We start from the raw sequence: 20735 nt of genomic DNA on the forward strand, positions 1-20735 counted from the left end.
GGACAGATAACTGTGTGGACGGACAGGAAAGTGAAGCACCTCCTTACAGCAGAAACTGAAATAATCAAGAGAGGAAATGATGGAGTTAGAAAACCACCATTTGGCACCCACCATGCAGTACTAGCTAAGCGTGGGCCATGGCAGATGCTGAAGACCCTGGTGGGATGTGATGGGAGGTACATGCAGCACCTTAGGGTCTCTCCCTGCAAGACATGCTTGCAGTCTGGGGAGCAGTAACTTGAAGATGGACAAAAAAACACCACAATTCAATGCCTAAGGACACTTGTCAGTCACCTGCCTCGCTCCACGACCTGCACACAATCCTGGGAAACACTGGGCAAACCCACATCAGACACATTGTATGAAAGACCTGGCCTATACTCAAAACACCACGGTTCAGAAAGACAAAGAAGGATGAGAATGGTTCAGATTAAAGGAAACTAGCAAGACACAACAACTAGGTGCTCAAAGCTCTAGGACCAGATTTTATTTGTCCTTTGCCCTAAAAGACAGTCGGGAATGGGAAATGCGGAACAGGACACTGAGATTAGAGAGCGGCGTCGCGGTACACTTCCTCACCGGGATGTCTCTGCTGTAGTCATGTAAGAGAATGTCTTTATGTTGAGGGACAGTAATTTTAGGAAATAACATTAGTTTTCAGGGATAAAAGGGCACAATGTTTACAACTTACATTCATGTCTCAGAATAAAAAGTAATACATGGGGGGGCCGGGGGCGAGATTGTGCCATGTGGTGAAATGAATAAAGGGTACACAGGACTTATTTGTAGAATTTTGCAACTTTGCTGGAGGTCTGAAAATACTTAAATTAAAAAAAATTTTTTTTTTTTTTGAGATGGAGTCTTGCTCTGTTGCCCAGGCTGGGGTGCAGTGGCATGATGTTGGCTCACAGCAACCTCCACCTCCCAGGTTCACGCCATTCTCCTGCCTCAGCCTCCCAAGAAGCTGGGACTACAGGCGCCCGCCACCACACCCGGCTAATTTTTTTATTTTTAGTATAGACGGGGTTTCACCGTGTTAGCCAGGATGGTCTCGATCTCCTGATCTCGTGATCCACCCGCCTCGGCCTCCCAAAGTGCTGGGATTACAGGCGTGAGCCACCGTGCCTGGCCAATAAAAAGTATTTTTAAAGTCCAGAAAAAGGCAGACACCTGTGGCCAGGTGATCATCCCCAAGTGAAGCCTTGCCAGCAGCAGCAGCATTCACGAGGGCCGGCTGACCTCCCAGCATTCACGAGGGCCGGCAGGAAGGGCCTTGCATCTCTTCAGGACAGCACCAAACACACACATCCCATCCCAGAAGCTGAGGAGGTTTGAAAGCCCAGGGAGCCCTGACGCATCGCTCACTCTGAGGTCCCGGTGCCCTCCCAGCACCTCCCACAAAAGGTCCCCGGTAAGGAATCAAACGTTCATCCACTCCCGGAACTGGCCATAGAAGCAGCCAGCCCAGGAGAGTGAGGAGCACGCCTGGAGCGAGGTGGCTGGTGGCAGAGCAGCTGGAGCGGGCGGTGGTCCTCACCCTGGGCCACAGACTTCCCCAGCACACCCCAGCGTTTCCAAAGGCACTTCACCTACAAACCAGGAAAGCTTCCAACTCCAGGGTCTTCTCCCCACATAGACCAAGTGAGTCACATACTAGTAAAGAAAACAGTCTTCATCTTGAGAATGTTAACAAGCTAGGAAATCAATGCTGGCATGAGACAAGGCTTAGAGCAGAGGTCAGGTGTGCCTCCTCAGGCATATAGGCGAGCACAGGAGGGCCAGCTGACGTCAACAGTCATTCATCAAGAGCAGCACAGGCACTTACAGCCAAACAGAACTCTCACCTGGCAAGGGGCAGGCTCGAAACATACATTCAAAGAGCAGAGACAGTTGCCGGGTCCTCTTTACCTGTCTGTGATTTTGTGGTGGCCATGTAGCACTGGTTCTGAGGTAGCGACTGATGAAGGGATGGGAAGGGGGGTAAAAGCTGCTGTCGTCCAAAGTCAGAAATGTTTTTGTTGATCTCCTCTTTTGGTTCCTTATGATCTCTAGCTTCTCGAACTTCTCTGGGATCTTTACTGGCTGCATGCTTCAAAACAAAGACAGTGAATAACTATAACTGCATAAGCAGGTGGTCATTGAAATAACATGCAACCAAAATCACAGTTCTTCTCCCCGATAATTCCCCACAACTGAAAGATGAGATACAATGGAGAGAGGAGAAAGTCTGCAAGCGGAAACAGCACGGCTGTCCTCACATGTGCCTAGTTGCCCCTCAGATGAGTTAGGTCAGCATCTACAAACCATGGCCCAAGCTAAGAACAGCATTTACAGGGCTAAAGGCCAGAAGGAGGAATGAGGAGGAGGGAGGAGGAACAGTGACCACATGTGGTCCACAAAACCTGAAACATTTTCTAGCTGGTTCTTTGCAGAAAAAAATGTTCCAACCCCTGACTTAGATAATACACTTACTAAGCTAAAAAATACCCAAAATGGGCAGCATCAAAACCTCTCAAAACCTGCTTTCCCGTTTACCATGGCTACAGTTTGCAACATCCCCAAATGGCATTTATCCCACAGTAGGTAACTATGTTGTGTGTTAAAATGGTATTTTACTCAGTCTCAGTGATCTCCTAAATCTGCCTTTAGTCTCAGCCTGCAGGGCAAGGCTGTGATACCAACAGCAAACTCCCAGTACCTCCTTCATTGCAGAATGCACAGACACAACTGAACCTCCACTCTCTGTCTGCTTCCCTCGTCACCTACAGACCTGTGATAGTTTAACTTCAAATCTAATTCAACTGAACCACACTTTACTGTGCACATAGTGGGTGCAATACACAGTAAAATACACAGTAAAAATACACAGTAAAAAATGTTAAACGACAGGGCATTCTTCAGGAAATGGTACCGGGAGAACTGAATGACCACATGAAAAAGAATGAAGCTGGACCCTTTTCTAAACCATATATAAAAATTAACCCAAGATGGACCACAGTCCTAACTGCAAAACCTAAAACTATAAAACTCAGGAGGAAACCGGGGAAGCTTTCCAACATTGGATCTGGCAGTTATTTTCTAGACGTGAAACCAAAAGTACAGGCAACAGAAGAAAAAAATAGACAAACTGGACTTAATCAAAGTTAAAATTTCTGGGCCAGGTGTGGTGTGTCACACCTGTAATTCCAGCACTTTGGGAGGCCAAGGGGGAAGGATCACTTGAGGCCAGGAGTTCAAGATGAGTCTAGGCAACATAGCAAGACCCTGTCTCTACAAAGAAAAATTTACAAAAATTAAAATTTATGTGCATCAAAGGACATAGTTAACAGTGAAAAAGCAGGTTATGGAATGGAGAAAACATCTGCAAATCCATCAGGACTTATTATCCAGAATACATGAAAAAGTCTTACAAGTCAACAATAAAAAACCACCAGAATAAAAAATGGGCAAAGGACCTGAATAGACATTTCTTCAAGGAAGACATACAAATGGCTAATGAGCACATGAGAAGATGCTTACCCTCATCAGGGAAATGCATATCAAAACCACGGTGAGTAAGTACCATTCACACACTAGGATGGCTACTATGAAAAAAGAATTCTTAACATCATTGGGGAAATGCATATGGAAACCACAGTGAGCAGCATGAATGGCTACTAGGAAAGAACAGAAAATCGTGTTGTGAGAACTGGAGAAATGGGAACCCTCGTGCACTGCTGGTAGGAAGTGAAACGGTGCATCCGCTGTGGAAAACTCAAAAAACTAAGTGTGGAACTACCATGTGATCCAGCAGTTCCACTGCTGGGCACGTGCCCCAGCAGCACTGAAAACAGGGTCTTGAAGAGATGCTTGTACACCCACGTTGATAGCAGCATCAACCACAGCAGCCAAAAGGGGGAAGCCACCCGAGGGTCGGCTGTCGGGCGAACGGATCAGCAAAGTGTCGTGTGCAAAACGCAGTGACGTGTGACTCAGCCTGAGAAGCAGCGAAGCTGGGGCCCGCGCTGCAGCGTGGATGAGCCTCAGGGACACTGTGCCGAATGAAGTAAGTCAGCCACAAAAGAACAAACGTTGTACCATTCCACTTACAGGAGGTCCCTAGAGTCGTCCAACTGATGGACACAGAAAGTAGAATGGTATTGCCAGGGACTGGGAGAGAGGAATGGGAAGTCAGTGTTTAAAGGAGACAGAGCTTCAGTGTGGGAAGATGAAGAGGTTCCAGAGACGGAGGGTGGCGATGGCTGCACGGCAGCGTCAATGTGCATAATGCCACTGAGCTGTTTACTTAAAAATGGTTAAGTTTGATATTATGTGTTTTACCACGCACACACACACACACACACACACGACAAGGCACCTGCATCAACTATAGTCAAGGCCAGGGAGAAGTAACCAAGGTCATAAGTAACTCAAAGTGCTCGGTGGGTCCGTGACATGGGTGAACATGTGGCTGCAGAGACGGCTCTGAGGGATTCAGGAGGTGCTTGTGGAGGTTACAGGTGAGGCAGGGAGGCAGAGCGAGAGTTCCAGGCAAGAGCACACGGAGGAGAACAGGGTAGCACCTGGCTTGGCTGGGAGATGAGAGGGGTGTGCCAGGGCGAGCTGGAAGGCACAGGGGAGCGAGTACTCTTGGGGCTGGCTCTCACGGCCTCACGGTCTCCACCTCTCTCTGTCTCACAGGCGCACTCTGTCTGTGTCTGTTTCCCTCCCTCCTTGCCTCTCTGTCTCTCGAGCGCATCTTGCTGCCATGTGGTCCTTGCAAAGCTTCTCAGTGAGCCCACACTAAACTGCCGGACACCCCACTGATGTCCAGAACAGACATAGAACCACCTGGGCTCCCTACTGTGGAACATACCCTGGATTCACATTCTAGTGGCCACAGCTCCCTGGAGTTTTTTGTTGCTTCTCCCTGTGGAGACCTGTCCAGCTCAGCAACCCTGTGTGCCACATTCAGTGATTCCTCTTGGAATGTACCTCCACTTCTGGGATGCCCTTACTTTTTCCCCGAGGGATGAATGCTCTCCTTCCTCCTTCAAAGCACAGCTCAGACATGACAGCTCCTCCTGCCATGTCCACTAATGAAGGCACCTCACACACGGAACACTGAAAGCCCCATGAAGGCCACATGTCTGCCACACGAAGGCCACACATCTGCCCAACGAATGCCACATGAAGGCCACATGTCTGCCCCACATCTGCCCCACGAATGCCACACACCTGCCCCACGAAGCCCACACGCCTGCCCCACGTCTGACATGCCTGCCACACGAATGCCACACGCCTGCCACACACCTGCCACACGAATGCCCCATGAATGCCACATGCCTGCCCCACGAATGCCACACGCCTTCCCCATGAATGCCACACGAAGGCCACACGCCTGCCCCACATCTGACACGCCTGCCACACTAATGCCACACGTCTGCCACACGAATGCCCCATGAATGCCACACGCCTGCCACAGGAATGCCACACACCTGCCCCACGAATGCCACATGAATGCCACAAGCCTGCCACACGAATGCCCGACAAATGCCACATCTGTCCCACGAATGCCACACATCTGCCCCACGAATGCCACACGTCTGCTGTATAACGTTTCTTGGTCTTTCTCCAGCACACCAGGTTTGACTGCAATGAAGCCACTGTTAGAACTCAGGAGTCGGTCCCCCTTTATGTCACCTACAAACCACCGCGCAGGTTGTTTGGCTCACGTGGCTCTCCCCCTCAGCTGGTGCTTACAAACACAAAATGCGCTTTCAAAGTACATATTGATGAAGGTACGAAAACAAAACCTGAAGAGGAAATAGCCATGTGAGGCTAATTCTTGCCGAGGTACACACACCTATTCTTTAATTTAAAAGGTTATTTTCAAGAATCTCAACAGTAAGACTAAGAATGGCTTAACTGAGGTGAGGATTCTAGATTTAGGTTTTGTTGGGACTCTTGTTACCTAACAAAGCACAAGAAAGACCTAGCCATGGAGGCAGCATGGCCGGCCCATCCCATCTCCACATGGCCTGGCTCTGGGAGGGCAGCCCTTCCCCGAGGCTCTTCCCTCCTGTGGGGGCGGGGGGGGCCCTTCCCTGAGGCTCTTCCCTTCTGTGGGGGGGCCCTTCCCCGAGGCTCTTCCCTCCTGTGGGCTGGGGGGGGCCTTCCCCGAGGCTCTTCCCTCCTGTGGGGGCGGGAGGCCCCTTCGCTGAGGCTCCTCCTGGCAGGGCGGGGGTGGGGCGGTGGGCTGTGCACCAGGGTGAGTCGCACAGTAGGACACTTAGCAGCACTTCTTCACACAATTGCTAAGAACCACCTCCAGTGCAGACCAACAGGCACCACCTCTCTCCCAGCACCTAGAGCCTAGAGTGGGTACCAGGAGGTGAGGTGTGGAAACACACACGCAGAGAGAAAAACGGGCCCCATGCTGACGCCTCCTGGAGTGGGCACAATTTACAGGGAAATGGAGCTGCCAACCAGGTCACAGTAACAAGCATTTCCAGGTAGAAAAAAATGTTCCCTTCTGGCGACTTCCACTTTCTTTGCCCTAACAACAGTGAAGCTGCCAGTGAGCAGGCCTCGCTCTGAGCTGGGGCTTTATGATGGGGATTAACGCTGGATACAGGGTCCAAATCCCTTGGTTCTGGCCACGGGATCGTCAGACTGCAGCCGTGACAACACCTTCATGTTTAAACTTTTATGAGAATATTGGATTTATTAAAGCCTGCAACATTCGTTTTATCACTGGGATGACTTTTTAAAACATAATTTTCAATAAATTGTGGTTTTAAAAAAATACCAAACAAGACTAAATTGGGTTTGGGGTGGCAGGAAATCCTGAAGGGTGGAGAGGCCACAGGCCCAGAACCACAGACACAGACACACCCCGGGCTCAGGCCCAGAACCACAGACACGGACACACCCCGGGTTCAGGCCCAGAACCACAGACACGGACACACCCCCGGCTCAGGCCCAGAACCACAGACACAGACACACCCCCGGCTCAGGCCCAGATCCACAGACACGGACACACCCCGGGCTCAGGCCCAGAACCACAGACACGGACACACCCCGGGCTCAGGCCCAGAACCACAGACACGGACACACCCCGGGCTCAGGCCCAGAACCACAGACACGGACACACCCCGGGCTCAGGCCCAGAACCACAGACACGGACACACCCCGGGCTCAGGCCCAGAACCACAGACACGGACACACCCCGGGCTCAGGCCCAGAACCACAGACACGGACACACCCCGGGCTCAGGCCCAGAACCACAGACACGGACACACCCCGGGCTCAGGCCCAGAACCACAGACACGGACACACCCCGGGCTCAGGCCCAGAACCACAGACACGGACACACCCCCGGCTCAGGCCCAGAGCCACAGACACGGACACACCCCGGGCTCAGGCCCAGAGCCACAGACACGGACACACCCCGGGCTCAGGCCCAGAACCACAGACACGGACACACCCCGGGCTCAGGCCCAGAACCACAGACACGGACACACCCCGGGCTCAGGCCCAGAACCACAGACACAGAGCACACCCTGGGCACAGGGGGGCACCCACCTTCCCACAGTCTCTGCCACACCACCTCCGTGGGGCCCACAGATACAGAGCACGCTCCGGGTGCAGGGCAGGCACCCTACCACCACAGTCTCTGCCGCACCACCTCTGTGGGGCCCACACAGAGCATACCGGGGGCACAGGGGGGCACCCACCCACCCAGTCTCTGCCGCACCACCTCCGTGGGGCCCAGAGACACAGAGCACACCCCAGGTGCAGGGCAGGCACCCTCCCACCCACAGTCTCTGCCGCACCACCTCCGTGGGGCCCACACACACAGCCCTGCCCTGGCTCAGTCCACCCCCTCCTTCTCCTGCAGGCGCCCCCAGGAGCACAGCAAGTTCTCCAGGGTGCGGAGAGGCAGTGGAGAATCTTCAGGAAACCAGGTTCCGAAGCCTCAAAACACTCAAGTTCTCTTTTCCTACAACAGACCAGCCTGTGAATGTTCACTAATTTTCAACCAAATGATGTGCTGTAATCAATTACACTTTAATTACTCAATCCAGAAAAAAGCGATCACTTAAATAAGCCTCATGGTCAGAGAATTTTCTAAAAATTTCAAATTGCTTTTTTTCCCTAAAGGAATGTAATAGGATGACAATAAAAGATCCTCACGAATAAAAATATATAAGAATAAAATCCTAGAAGTAGGACTGTAATAAAAGCATAACTTCAGAGAGACGAATGATGTGCAGTTTCTAACGTGATTTAAAACTGTGACTGGGGCGCCATCCACAGGCAAAAATAAATTCAACCTCAGCCCAAGCCTCAGACTTTATACAAATATTAACTCAAAATGGACCACAGATTTAAAGTTCACGTAAGACTAAAAAAAAAAAAAAAAAAAAATTAGAGAAATTGAGATCTAGGGCTAGGTGAAGAGTTATCACACACAACACCAACAGCACAATCCACATGAGAAAACTGATAAACTGGACTTCATCAAAATGAAACACCTTTGCTCTGTGAAAGACCTTTTGAGAGAAAGAAGAGAAGCTTCAGACCAGCAGAAAATACTGGAAACCACATAGCTGACAAACACTCATATACAGAACTCTCAAAGCTAACAAAACAATGTAATCATAAAATGAGCAGAAGTCTGAAAGACATTTCACCAAAGACGACACACCGACAGCAAAGCAATGTGCAATGGGACGAGCGTGAGAGGCGTGGAGGGAACAAGAGTGAGAGGCGTGGGAGAGGATGAAGGTGAGAGATGTAGGAGAGGGTGACAGTGAGAGGCGTGGGAGAGGGAGAGGGTGAGAGGCGTGGGAGAAGGTGAGAGGCGTGGGAGAAGGTGAGAGGCGTGGGAGAGGGTGAGAGGCCTGGGAGAGGGTGAGAGGCCTGGGAGAGGGTGAGAGGCGTGGGAGAGGGTGAGAGGCGTGGGAGAGGGTGAGAGGCGTGGGAGGGGGTGAGAGGCGTGGGAGGGGGTGAGAGGCGTGGGAGGGGGTGAGAGGCGCGGGAGAGGGTGAGAGGCACGTGAGAAGGTGAGAGGCGCAGGAGAGGGTGAGAGGCGCAGAAGAGGGTGAGAGGCGTGTGAGAGGGTGAGAGGCGTGGGAGGGGGTGAGAGGCGTGGGAGGGGGTGAGGGTGATAGGGGGTGAGAGGCTTGGGAGGGGGTGAGGGTGAGAGGCGTGGGAAGGGGTGAGAGGCGTGGGAGGGGGTGAGAGGCGTGGGAGGGGGTGAGTGTGAGAAGTCTGGGAGGGGGTGAGTGTGAGAAGTCTGGGAACGGGGTGAGTGTGAGAAGTCTGGGGAGGTGAGTGTGAGAAGTCTGGAAGGGGGTGAGTGTGAGAAGTCTGGGAGGGGGTGAGTGTGAGAAGTCTGGGAGGGGGTGAGTGTGAGAAGTCTGGGAGGGGGGTGAGTGTGAGAAGTCTGGGAGGGGGTGAGTGTGAGAAGTCTGGGAGGGGGTGTGTGTGAGAAGTCTGGGAGGGGGTGTGTGAGAAGTCTGGGAGAGGGTGTGAGAAGTCTGGGGGGTAAGTGAGAAGTCTGGGGGGGGTGAGTGTGAGAAGTCTGGGGGTGTGAGTGTGAGAAGTCTGGGGGGTGAGTGTGAGAAGTCTGGGGGGGTGAGTGTGAGAAGTCTGGGAGGGGGTGAGTGTGAGAAGTCTGGGAGGGGGTGATTGTGAGAAGTCTGGGAGGGGGTGAGTGTGAGAAGTCTGGGAGGGGGTGAGTGTGAGAAGTCTGGGAGGGGGTGAGTGTGAGAAGTCTGGGAGGGGGTGAGTGTGAGAAGTCTGGGAGAGGGTGTGAGAAGTCTGGGAGGGGGTGAGTGTGAGAAGTCTGGGGGGGTGAGTGTGAGAAGTCTGGGAGGGGGTGAGTGTGAGAAGTCTGGGAGGGGGTGAGTGTGAGAAGTCTGGGAGGGGGTGAGTGTGAGAAGTCTGGGAGGGGGTGAGTGTGAGAAGTCTGGGAGGGGGTGAGTGTGAGAAGTCTGGGAGGGGGTGAGTGTGAGAAGTCTGGGAGAGGGTGTGAGAAGTCTGGGGGGGTAAGTGTGAGAAGTCTGGGAGGGGGTGAGTGTGAGAAGTCTGGGGGGGTGAGTGTGAGAAGTCTGGGGGGGCGAGTGTGAGAAGTCTGGGGGGGTGAGTGTGAGAAGTCTGGGAGGGGGTGAGTGTGAGAAGTCTGGGAGGGGGTGATTGTGAGAAGTCTGGGAGGGGGGTGAGTGTGAGAAGTCTGGGGGGTGTGTGAGAAGTCTGGGAGGGGGTGAGTGTGAGAAGTCTGGGAGGGGGTGAGTGTGAGAAGTCTGGGGGGGTGAGTGTGAGAAGTCTGGGAGGGGGTGAGTGTGAGAAGTCTGGGAGGGGGTGAGTGTGAGAAGTCTGGAAGAGGGTGAGTGTGAGAAGTCTGGGAGGGGGTGATTGTGAGAAGTCTGGGAGGGGGGTGAGTGTGAGAAGTCTGGGGGGTGAGTGTGAGAAGTCTGGGGGGGTGAGTGTGAGAAGTCTGGGAGAGGGTGAGTGTGAGAAGTCTGGGGGGGTGAGTGTGAGAAGTCTGGGGGGGTGAGTGTGAGAAGTCTGGGGGGGTGAGTGTGAGAAGTCTGGGGGGGTGAGTGTGAGAAGTCTGGGAGGGGGTGAGTGTGAGAAGTCTGGGGGGGTGAGTTTGAGAAGTCTGGGAGGGGGTGAGTGTGAGAAGTCTGGGAGGGAGTGAGTGTGAGAAGTCTGGGGGGGGTGAGTGTGAGAAGTCTGGGAGGGGGTGAGTGTGAGAAGTCTGGGAGGGGGTGAATGTGAGAAGTCTGGGAGGGGGTGAGTGAGAAGTCTGGGAGGGGGTGAGTGTGAGAAGTCTTGGGAGGGGGTAAGTGTGAGAAGTCTGGGAGGGGGTGAGTGTGAGAAGTCTGGGACGGGGTGAGTGTGAGAAGTCTGGGAGGGGGTGAGTGTGAGAAGTCTGGGAGGGGGTGAGTGTGAGAAGTCTGGGGGGTGAGTGTGAGAAGTCTGGGGGGGTGAGTGTGAGAAGTCTGGGAGAGGGTGAGTGTGAGAAGTCTGGGAGGGGGTGAGTGTGAGAAGTCTGGGAGAGGGTGAGTGTGAGAAGTCTGGGAGGGTGAGTGTGAGAAGTCTGGGGGGGTGTGAGAAGTCTGGGGGGGTGAGTTTGAGAAGTCTGGGAGGGGGTGAGTGTGAGAAGTCTGGGGGGGTGAGTTTGAGAAGTCTGGGAGGGGGTGAGTGTGAGAAGTCTGGGACGGGGTGAGTGTGAGAAGTCTGGGAGGGGGTGAGTGTGAGAAGTCTGGGAGGGGGTGAGTGTGAGAAGTCTGGGGGGGTGAGTGTGAGAAGTCTGGGGGGGTGAGTGTGAGAAGTCTGGGAGAGGGTGAGTGTGAGAAGTCTGGGAGGGGGTGAGTGTGAGAAGTCTGGGAGGGGGTGAGTGTGAGAAGTCTGGGGGGGTGAGTTTGAGAAGTCTGGGAGGGGGTGAGTGTGAGAAGTCTGGGACGGGGTGAGTGTGAGAAGTCTGGGAGGGGGTGAGTGTGAGAAGTCTGGGAGGGGGTGAGTGTGAGAAGTCTGGGGGGGTGAGTGTGAGAAGTCTGGGGGGGTGAGTGTGAGAAGTCTGGGAGAGGGTGAGTGTGAGAAGTCTGGGAGGGGGTGAGTGTGAGAAGTCTGGGGGGGTGAGTGTGAGAAGTCTGGGGGGGTGAGTGTGAGAAGTCTGGGAGGGGGTGATTGTGAGAAGTCTGGGAGGGGGTGTGAAGTCTGGGGGGGTGAGTGTGAGAAGTCTGGGGGGGTGAGTGTGAGAAGTCTGGGGGGGTGAGTGTGAGAAGTCTGGGGGGGTGAGTGTGAGAAGTCTGGGAGGGGGTGAGTGTGAGAAGTCTGGGAGGGGGTGTGAGAAGTCTGGGGGGGTGAGTGTGAGAAGTCTGGGGGGGTGAGTGTGAGAAGTCTGGGAGGGGGTGATTGTGAGAAGTCTGGGAGGGGGTGAGTGTGAGAAGTCTGGGGGGGTGAGTGTGAGAAGTCTGGGCGGGTGAGTGTGAGAAGTCTGGGAGAGGATGCTCCCCATCAGCAGTCACAGGGATGTGCACCCTGAAGCCTCGAGGAAACACCAGCGCACCCAACAGAAGGGCTAAAGAGAAAGTGGGTAAGAGCTAACGCTGGAGAGGACGCCGACGAGGACGCCGGCGAGGAGGGGAGAAAGGCGGCCACTGCAACATCGCCGGTGGGCGTGTGAAAGGCTGCAGCCACTCTGGAGTGTGGTTCAGCAATGTCCTCGTTCAATGAAACACCCGAAGGCCATAGAACCCAGTGATTATGCTCCTGTGTGTTTGACCCACAGAAGTAAATCTTACGTCCAAAACGTGCACGTAAATGCCCCGAGCGGCTCTAAAGTAAAAATGCCCAGTGTCCTTCAGCGGGTGAGTGTCGACGTACAAGGCTGTCCACACCCCACAGAACAGCAAGGCCTCAGCAGAGAACGGGACGGGCTAATGACGTAACTTGGATGATCTTCAGAGAACTATGCTGAGTGACAAAAGCTACTCTCAAAAGGTTACATACATTATAATTCCATTTATATAAAATCAGAAATAGGCCGGGCACGTTGGATCATGCCCATAATCCCAGCACTTTGGGATGCCGAGGAAGGCAGATCACTTGAGCTCAGGAATTCAAGACCAGCCTGGCCAACATGACAATATCCCTTGTCTACAAAAATATAAAAATCAGCCGGGCAGGGTGGTGCACATCTGTAAACCCAGCTACTCAGGAGGCAGAGGCAGGAGGATGACTTCAGCCTGGGAGGCAGAGGTTGCAAAGAGCTGTGATCAGGCCACTGCAGTCCAGCCTGGGTGACAGAGTGAGATCCTGTCTTTAAAAAAAAAAAAAAAAAAAAAGAAATGACAAAATTATAAAAATGGAATCTGCAGATGAGAGGCTGGCACAGGTTCAGGTCTGGTTGGTGGCTACACAGGGTGACGTCAGGGACCCTGGTGTGGAGGGGATTCTGTATCTCGATTGTGCCCTGGTGTGGAGGGGGTTCTGTATCTCGACTGTGTCCTGGTGTGGAGGGGGTTCGGCACCTTGACTGTGCCCTGGCGTGGAGGGGGTTCGGCACCTCGACTGCGTCCTGGCGTGGAGGGGGTTCGGCACCTCGACTGCGCCCTGGCGTGGAGGGGGTTCGGCACCTCGACTGCGTCCTGGCGTGGAGGGGGTTCGGCACCTCGACTGCGCCCTGGCGTGGAGGGGGTTCGGCACCTCGACTGCGCCCTGGCGTGGAGGGGGTTCGGCACCTCGACTGCACCCTGGCGTGGAGGGGGTTCGGCACCTCGACTGCGCCCTGGCGTGGAGGGGGTTCGGCACCTCGACTGCGCCCTGGCGTGGAGGGGGTTCGGCACCTCGACTGCGCCCTGGCGTGGAGGGGGTTCGGCACCTCGACTGCGCCCTGGCGTGGAGGGGGTTCGGCACCTCGACTGCGCCCTGGCGTGGAGGGGGTTCGGCACCTCGACTGCGCCCTGGCGTGGAGGGGGTTCGGCACCTCGACTGCGCCCTGGCGTGGAGGGGGTTCGGCACCTCGACTGCGCCCTGGCGTGGAGGGGGTTCGGCACCTCGACTGCGCCCTGGCGTGGAGGGGGTTCGGCACCTCGACTGCGCCCTGGCGTGGAGGGGGTTCGGCACCTCGACTGCGCCCTGGCGTGGAGGGGGTTCGGCACCTCGACTGCGCCCTGGCGTGGAGGGGGTTCGGCACCTCGACTGCGCCCTGGCGTGGAGGGGGTTCGGCACCTCGACTGCGCCCTGGCGTGGAGGGGGTTCGGCACCTCGACTGCGTCCTGGTGTGGAGGGGGTTCGGCACCTCGACTGCGTCCTGGTGTGGAGGGGGTTCGGCACCTCGACTGTAGTGGTGTTTCCACACATCCACACACAGTAAACTGCACAGAACACCCTGCACGTGATGCACGTGCACACAGGTGATGGTGAAACTGAGTAAGCCCCACGGACTTTACCAATGTCAGCATCCTGGGTCTGACATTGTCCTCTAGTTATCAAAGACATCACCACTGAGGGAAGCTTGGTGAAAGGTGTTTTTGCAGTTTCCTGTGACACTGTAATTATTTTTAAGATTTTCTAAAGCTTTGCCATGTACAGAAGAATACTGCAAAAGGTTGAGGTCAGGTCAGGCCGGCTAGCCTGGGAGTGGAGAAGCCCCAGGGCTAGGGCAGTTGTCCGCACCACGAAGTGCCCGCCCTATCTGTCCTAGGAGAGGACACAACACCCTGCAGCTGTGGGCCCCTGAGGAGCCAGCAGTCCAGCCCCACAGCGTGCCCACCACCCCCTGAGGAGCCAGCAGTCCGGCCCACAACACACCCACCACCCCCTGAGGAGCCAGCAGTCCAGCCCCACGGCATGCCCACCACCCCCTGAGGAGCCAGTAGTCCAGCCCCACAGCGTGCCCACCACCCCCTGAGGAGCCAGCAGTCCAGCCCACAACACACCCACCACCCCCTGAGGAGCCAGCAGTCCGGCCCACAACACACCCACCACCCACTGTGGTCACTGCACACAGGCCACAGAAAACGCACACAGCACTCATAGTCAGGCTGAGACACTATGACAGAAACAAAGGTGGAGACACCCTGGTGGGGGAAAAAGCTAAATCTGAGAGGAAAAAAAAGTCACAAACAGGAGGTGTCAAGTCCAAGAGAACCCCCACTTGAGGAATGAGAATTTACAACAGAGATTATAGAAGAATTATAATCACCGTCTTTTGAAAGATAACGCAAGATAGAATTCAGTATTTTTTAAATTAAAAGAACTAATCAGGCCGGGCGCGGTGGCTCACACCTGTAATCCCAGCACTCTGGGAGGCCGAGGCGCGTGGATCACCTGAGGTCAGTTCAAGAACAGCCTGGCCAACATGGTGAAACCTCATCTCTACTAAAAATACAAAAACTAGCCAGGTGTGGTGGTAGGCGCCTGTAGTCCCAGCTACTTGGGAGGCTGAAGCAGGAGAATCACTTAAACCTGGGAGGCGGGGGTTATAGTGAGCTGAGATCGCGCCATTTCACTCTAACCTGGGTGACAGAGCAAGACTCCGTCTCAAAAAAAAAAAAAAGAGAGAACTAATCAGAGATACTGGGCATGAAAAAAATTTATGTCAGAATAAAATATATCAATATATGGGATGAACAGCAAGAAGGAGAAGGGCTGAGGAACCAGTCAGGAAGCTGGAAACAGACAGAGAACTGCCCAGGGGGACAGAAGAGCCGGCCATTTAAGAGGAGCTCCACGGGAAGAAAACAGAAGAAAAATCATACAGAGCATCCTTCTGGAGCTGAAGACACAAATCCTCCAATTGACAGGGCTGTGAAGCCCTAAACAGTGGCTGAGGGGAAAGAGCAAATGATCTACAAACAAATGACAAGAAAGTGCTGTCAGAATGTTCACCAGCAATGTCAGAGAGAGAAAATTCCACGGGAATGTGATCACAAACCTACAACTTACACCCAAATTCACATCAAACTGAGAGAGCACACTAAAAGCACCGTGAACACTTTGAAAACCTGTATCGTGTATGCACCACGTAAGATCTGGTGATCAGTCCAGCACAGCGTGTTTGAGAAGCACGCGTGCCCTGTGTGTGAAAATCAGCACGGTGCGCGTGAGGGGCGCGCATGCCCTGTGTGTGAAAATCAGCACGGTGCGTGTGAGGGGCGGGCGTGCCCTGTGTGTGAAAATCAGCACGGTGCATGTAAGGGGCGGGCACGCCCTGTGTGTGAAAATCAGCACGGTGCGCGTGAGGGGGCGGACGCGCCCTGTGTGTGAAAATCAGCACGGTGCGTGAGGGGCACGCGTGCCATGTGTGTGAAAATCAGCACGGTGCGCGTGAGGGGCGGACGCGCCCTGTGTGTGAAAATCAGCACAGTGCGTGTGAGGGGCGGGCACGCCCTGTGTGTGAAAATCAGCACAGTGCATGTGAGGGGCGGGCACGCCCTGTGTGTGAAAATCAGCACGGTGCGTGTGAGGGGCACACGTGCCATGTGTGTGAAAATCAGCACGGTGCGTGTGAGGGGCGGGCGCGCCCTGTGTGTGAAAATCAGCACGGTGCGTGTGAGGGGCGGGCATGCCCTGTGTGTGAAAATCAGCACGGTGCGCGTGAGGGGCGGACGCGCCCTGTGTGTGAAAATCAGCACGGTGCGTGAGGGGCACGCGTGCCATGTGTGTGAAAATCAGCACGGTGCGTGTGAGGGGCGGACGCGCCCTGTGTGTGAAAATCAGCACGGTGCGTGTGAGGGGCACGCGTGCCATGTGTGTGAAAATCAGCACGGTGCGCGTGAGGGGCGGGCGTGCCCTGTGTGTGAAAATCAGCACGGTGCGTGTTAGGGGCAGGCGTGCCCTCTGTGTGAAAATCAGCACGGTGCGTGTGAGGGGCAGGCGTGCCCTGTGTATGAAAATCATCACGGTGCGTGAGGGGCGGGCGCACCCTGCGTGTGAAAATCATGGTGCATGCGAGGGGTGGGCGCGCCCTGTGTGTGAAGCGCTCAGGATTCAAGACTCATTCTGCTCTCAAGGTACGGCTGAGCCCAGCAGCTCAGGGTTGGGAGGGAGACCTCGGCATGTCTCCAGGTGGCCCTTTGCCCCTCACTTCTGTGACATTCTGGCCCTAACCAAGTTCATTTCTATTCACTTCTCAATGAAACAGGGTCAGGGCTGAGTCTTCCCTAGCTGGAGTGAAAGCCCCAAAGTCCAAAGCAGAAGAGGCCGTGGCCTCCTTGAAAGGATCTGACATGTTTCTACAGAGAGCAACAGAATCCTGTGAGAAGAGAAAGCACAAGAAGGAAGCAAGGCGTCACCTGGCATCACTCCGCTTTGTCACTCACGCACAAGGCATTAGCAGCATCTCCTCTTTTTTTTTTTTTTTTTTTTTGAGACAGGGTCTCACTCTGCTGCCCAAGCTGGAGTGCAGTGAGGTGATCCGGGCTCACTGCAGTCTCCACCAGGCTCAAGCAATCCTCCCACCTCACACTCCTGAGTAGCTGGGACTACAGGTGCGCACCACTATGCCCAGTTAATTTTTGCATTTTTTACAAAATTTTGCATTTGAGTTTCGCCACGCTGCCCAGGCTGGTCTCAAACTCCTAGGCTCAAGCAATCCACCCGCCTCAGCCTCCCAAAGTGCTGCGATAACGGCCGTAAGCCACTGCCCCCGGCCTTCTCCTAGCTCCTCATAGGCCCTGTCGGATAACCACTGACACTTACTGGCTTCTCCTCAATGCACCAAAGTCCATTTGCCGTTATTAAAACAAAAGAGATGGGAAAAAGGAAACAGCAAGAGAAGACACAAAATTACCAGGCCCACGACGGACTTCGGCATGGTCTTGCGTGCCCTGTGGACCTTGACGTCGGCGCCAGGGGCCGGGAGCTTCCTGTCCTCTGTGTCAGCACTCCCCTCCCCAAGGGTGGCTGGTGGGGCGGCTGGCGTCTGGGGAAAAGCGCTTGGAGTCCTGCCTTTGCCAGCCCCTCCAGGAAGGGTTTTTGCAGCATGGCCAGGCAGCGAAGAGGCCAGAGTGCTGGTAGTCCTCAAGGGCTGTGCCTGTAGGGCCGGCTTATTTAAGATGTATCCGTTGCTGCCGATGACAGAAGTCTGCACAAAGTCATCGGCAGTGACGTGGTTTTGCTTCCCCGCTTCTGAGTCTCTTTCTGAAACCCCGTTTTCCGCTATCCGGGTTAGAGTGTTGGTGCCATCCTGGGGGTTGACCCTTGCGCTGTCCTGAGTGTGCTTTGCAGCATTTGCATGACTGCTGGCATCGCTGTTTTCACAAGACCCATTGGTCTCACCGTCCGCAGCCATGTGGGCCTCTCCTGCCTGTTTCTCTGCTGAGCCTTCATCGGCAGCCATAGGTGTCTCTGCTAACAGAGAAACGAGTGTCACTGACTGCAGGCCATGCTCTCCATGGCACCACCACCACCACCACTTCCTCCCCCACCATGACGCCACCACAACTTCCTCCCCCACCACCATGACACCACTTCCTCCCCCACCATGACACCACCACAACTTCCTCCCCTACCATGACACCACAACTTCCTCCCCCACCATGACACAACTTTCTCCCCCACCATGACACCACAACTTCCTCCCCCACCGTGACACCACAACTTCCTCCCCCACCATGACACCACCACAACTTCCTCCCTCACCACCATGACACCACTTCCTCCCCCACCATGACACCACCACAACTTCCTCCCCCACTGTGACACCACAACTTCCTCCCCCACCGTGACACCAACACAACTTCCTCCCCCACCATGACACCACAACTTCCTCCCCCACCATGACACCACAACTTCCTCCCCCACCATGACACCACAACTTCCTCCCCCACCATGACACCACAACTTCCTCCCCCACCATGACACCACAACTTCCTCCCCCACCGTGACACCACCACAACTTCCTCCCCCACTGTGACACAACTTCCTCCCCCACCGTGACACCACAACTTCCTCCCCCACCATGACAACAACACAACTTCCTCCCCCACCGTGACACCACAACTTCCTCCCCCATCATGACACCACAACTTCCTCCCCCACCGTGACACCAACACAACTTCCTCCCCCACCATGACACCACCATAACCTCCTCCCCCACCATGACACAACTTCCTCCCCCACCATGACACCAACACAACTTCCTCCCCCACCGTGACACCACAACTTCCTCCCCCACCGTGACACCACAACTTCCTCCCCCACCGTGACACCACAACTTCCTCCCTCACCGTGACACCACAACTTCCTCCCCCACCATAACACCACAACTTCCTCCCCCATGACACCACAACTTCCTCCCCCACCATGACACCACAACTTCCTCCCCCACCGTGACACCACCACAACTTCCTCCCCCACCATGACACCACCACAACTTCCTCCCCCACCATGACACCACAACTTCCTCCCCCACCATGACACCACAACTTCCTCCCCCATGACACCACAACTTCCTCCCCCACCATGACACCAACACAACTTCCTCCCCCACCATGACACCACCACAACTTCCTCCCCCACCGTGACACCACCATAACTTCCTCCCCCACCATGACACCAACACAACTTCCTCCCCCACCATGACACCACAACCTCCTCCCCCACCATGACACCAACACAACTTCCTCCCCCACCATGACACCAACACAACTTCCTCCCCCACCGTGACACCACAACTTCCTCCCCCACCGTGACACCACAACTTCCTCCCCCACCATGACACCACAACTTCCTCCCCCACCATGACACCACAACTTCCTCCCCCATCATGACACCAACACAACTTCCTCCCCCACCATGACACCACAATTTCCTCCCCCCACCATGACACCAACACAATTTCCTCCCCCCACCATGACACCAACACAATTTCCTCCCCCCATGACACCACCACCAACACAATTTCTTTGGCTGGCTTATATAAAACTGTCTACAGAAAATTATTTTGTTTCATAGCAAACCAGCATTTCAGTTCAAACATATTAAACGTAAACATTTCTTAAGCATTAACGTTGAACGTTAGTTGGTTAAGTTTGGGGAATCACTGCTATAATAAAACATGGAGTGTTATTTGGAGATAGAAAACAAGGCTTCAGAAGAGGCTTCACAATAACAGAGAAAATGGGTCAGAAAAAGGGCTTATACTTGGAGCACGTCCGTGGTCTGCTCTCCACTCCCTACAGAAGCTCACTCTCCGATGACAACCCCAGGAAATCATATCCAGGGCAGTCAAGGAGACACTATTTTACATCACGAGATTGACACACACACTCAGCTCAGGACAGGCTGAGGCAGGAAGCCTGTGATGGCATCGCTGGGTGCACACGGAGCTTCAGTCAAGCCTGAGATGCCACCGCCCAGTGCCCTCCTTCCTAGCTCTGTTCTTCCTGGTGCTTATCACCTCGAGCACAACAGACCTGATCATCTGTCATGCTGGCCGTCTGTCCTTCCACCCGAGGACGTTAAGTCCTATGAGCGCAAATGCCCTGTTTACCAGTGTACCCTGAGCACATAAACGAGGCCTGGCATCTAATGTGTGTGTTCTGAATAAACAACTATGTTTTAAAAACCCTTAACAAAACAGAGTAAGTGGAAACTTCCTCATACCAAATCCTGCAGCAGATGTATATGTAAATGCTAAATTAATTGCATATAAGATCTATTAACACTACCAGTGTCTGACATAAAAAGGCAGTGCAGGTGACACCAAAGGGAAAGAACAATGTGAGGGGCAAACTGTTCCCGCCTGCATCTGACACAATCATTTACTTAAAAACAGACTCAATTAGCAACTAAAACACAAGAGTACAACCAGACTGCTGAATTTGAAATCATGTTACAAAATCAAAGACATTTATTTATATCAACATTACCTAGAAAATGTAAGAAAAAAAAGTATCATTCACAGAAGTAGGGAAAACTACAAAGGGTATTAGGAAATTTGCCAAGATTACTCAAAGCCAATGTGTTGGAAAAAAAAGTTAAATAGAAGGCATTTCATGCTCCTAAATGGATGACATTACAAAGCTGTCAAGTCCCCTCAAATTGAATCTATAAGCTGGGTGTGGTGGCTCATGCCTGGAATCCCAGCACTTTGGGAGGCCAAGGAAGCATGATCGCTTGAACCCAGGAGTTCACGACCCACCTGGGCAACATAGTGAGACTCTGTACCAAAAATTAAAAAATTAGCCGGGCATGGAGGTGCACACTTGTAGTCCCAGATACTCAGAAGG

The 20735-nt window shown here is 53.9% G+C and overlaps 1 protein-coding gene across 50 annotated transcripts in view; it reads right to left on the bottom strand.

Annotated features, from left to right (window-relative positions):
• EHMT1 (euchromatic histone lysine methyltransferase 1) overlaps nucleotides 1–20735 on the bottom strand; it is a 224606-nt gene that overhangs the window by 106662 nt on the left and 97209 nt on the right. For 34 of the 50 annotated variants that reach the window (XR_010148800.1, XR_010148798.1, XR_010148799.1 and 31 more), the window contains 2 exons: nucleotides 17294–17853; nucleotides 1909–2089 (listed from right to left, as the gene is read on the bottom strand). Coding sequence is in view for 46 of the 50 variants with exons in the window: in XM_063788062.1 (XP_063644132.1) it covers nucleotides 1909–2089; nucleotides 17294–17853 (741 nt within the window). In the remaining 4 variants the exon portion in view is untranslated. The remainder of the gene's footprint in view (nucleotides 1–1908; nucleotides 2090–17293; nucleotides 17854–20735) is intronic. The other 16 variants (XR_010148801.1, XM_063788053.1, XM_054659312.2 and 13 more) reach the window with 1 other exon arrangement.

Source organism: Pan troglodytes, chromosome 11 (assembly GCF_028858775.2).
Source record: "Pan troglodytes isolate AG18354 chromosome 11, NHGRI_mPanTro3-v2.0_pri, whole genome shotgun sequence".
In the NCBI taxonomy this organism is placed as follows: domain Eukaryota; kingdom Metazoa; phylum Chordata; class Mammalia; order Primates; family Hominidae; genus Pan; species Pan troglodytes.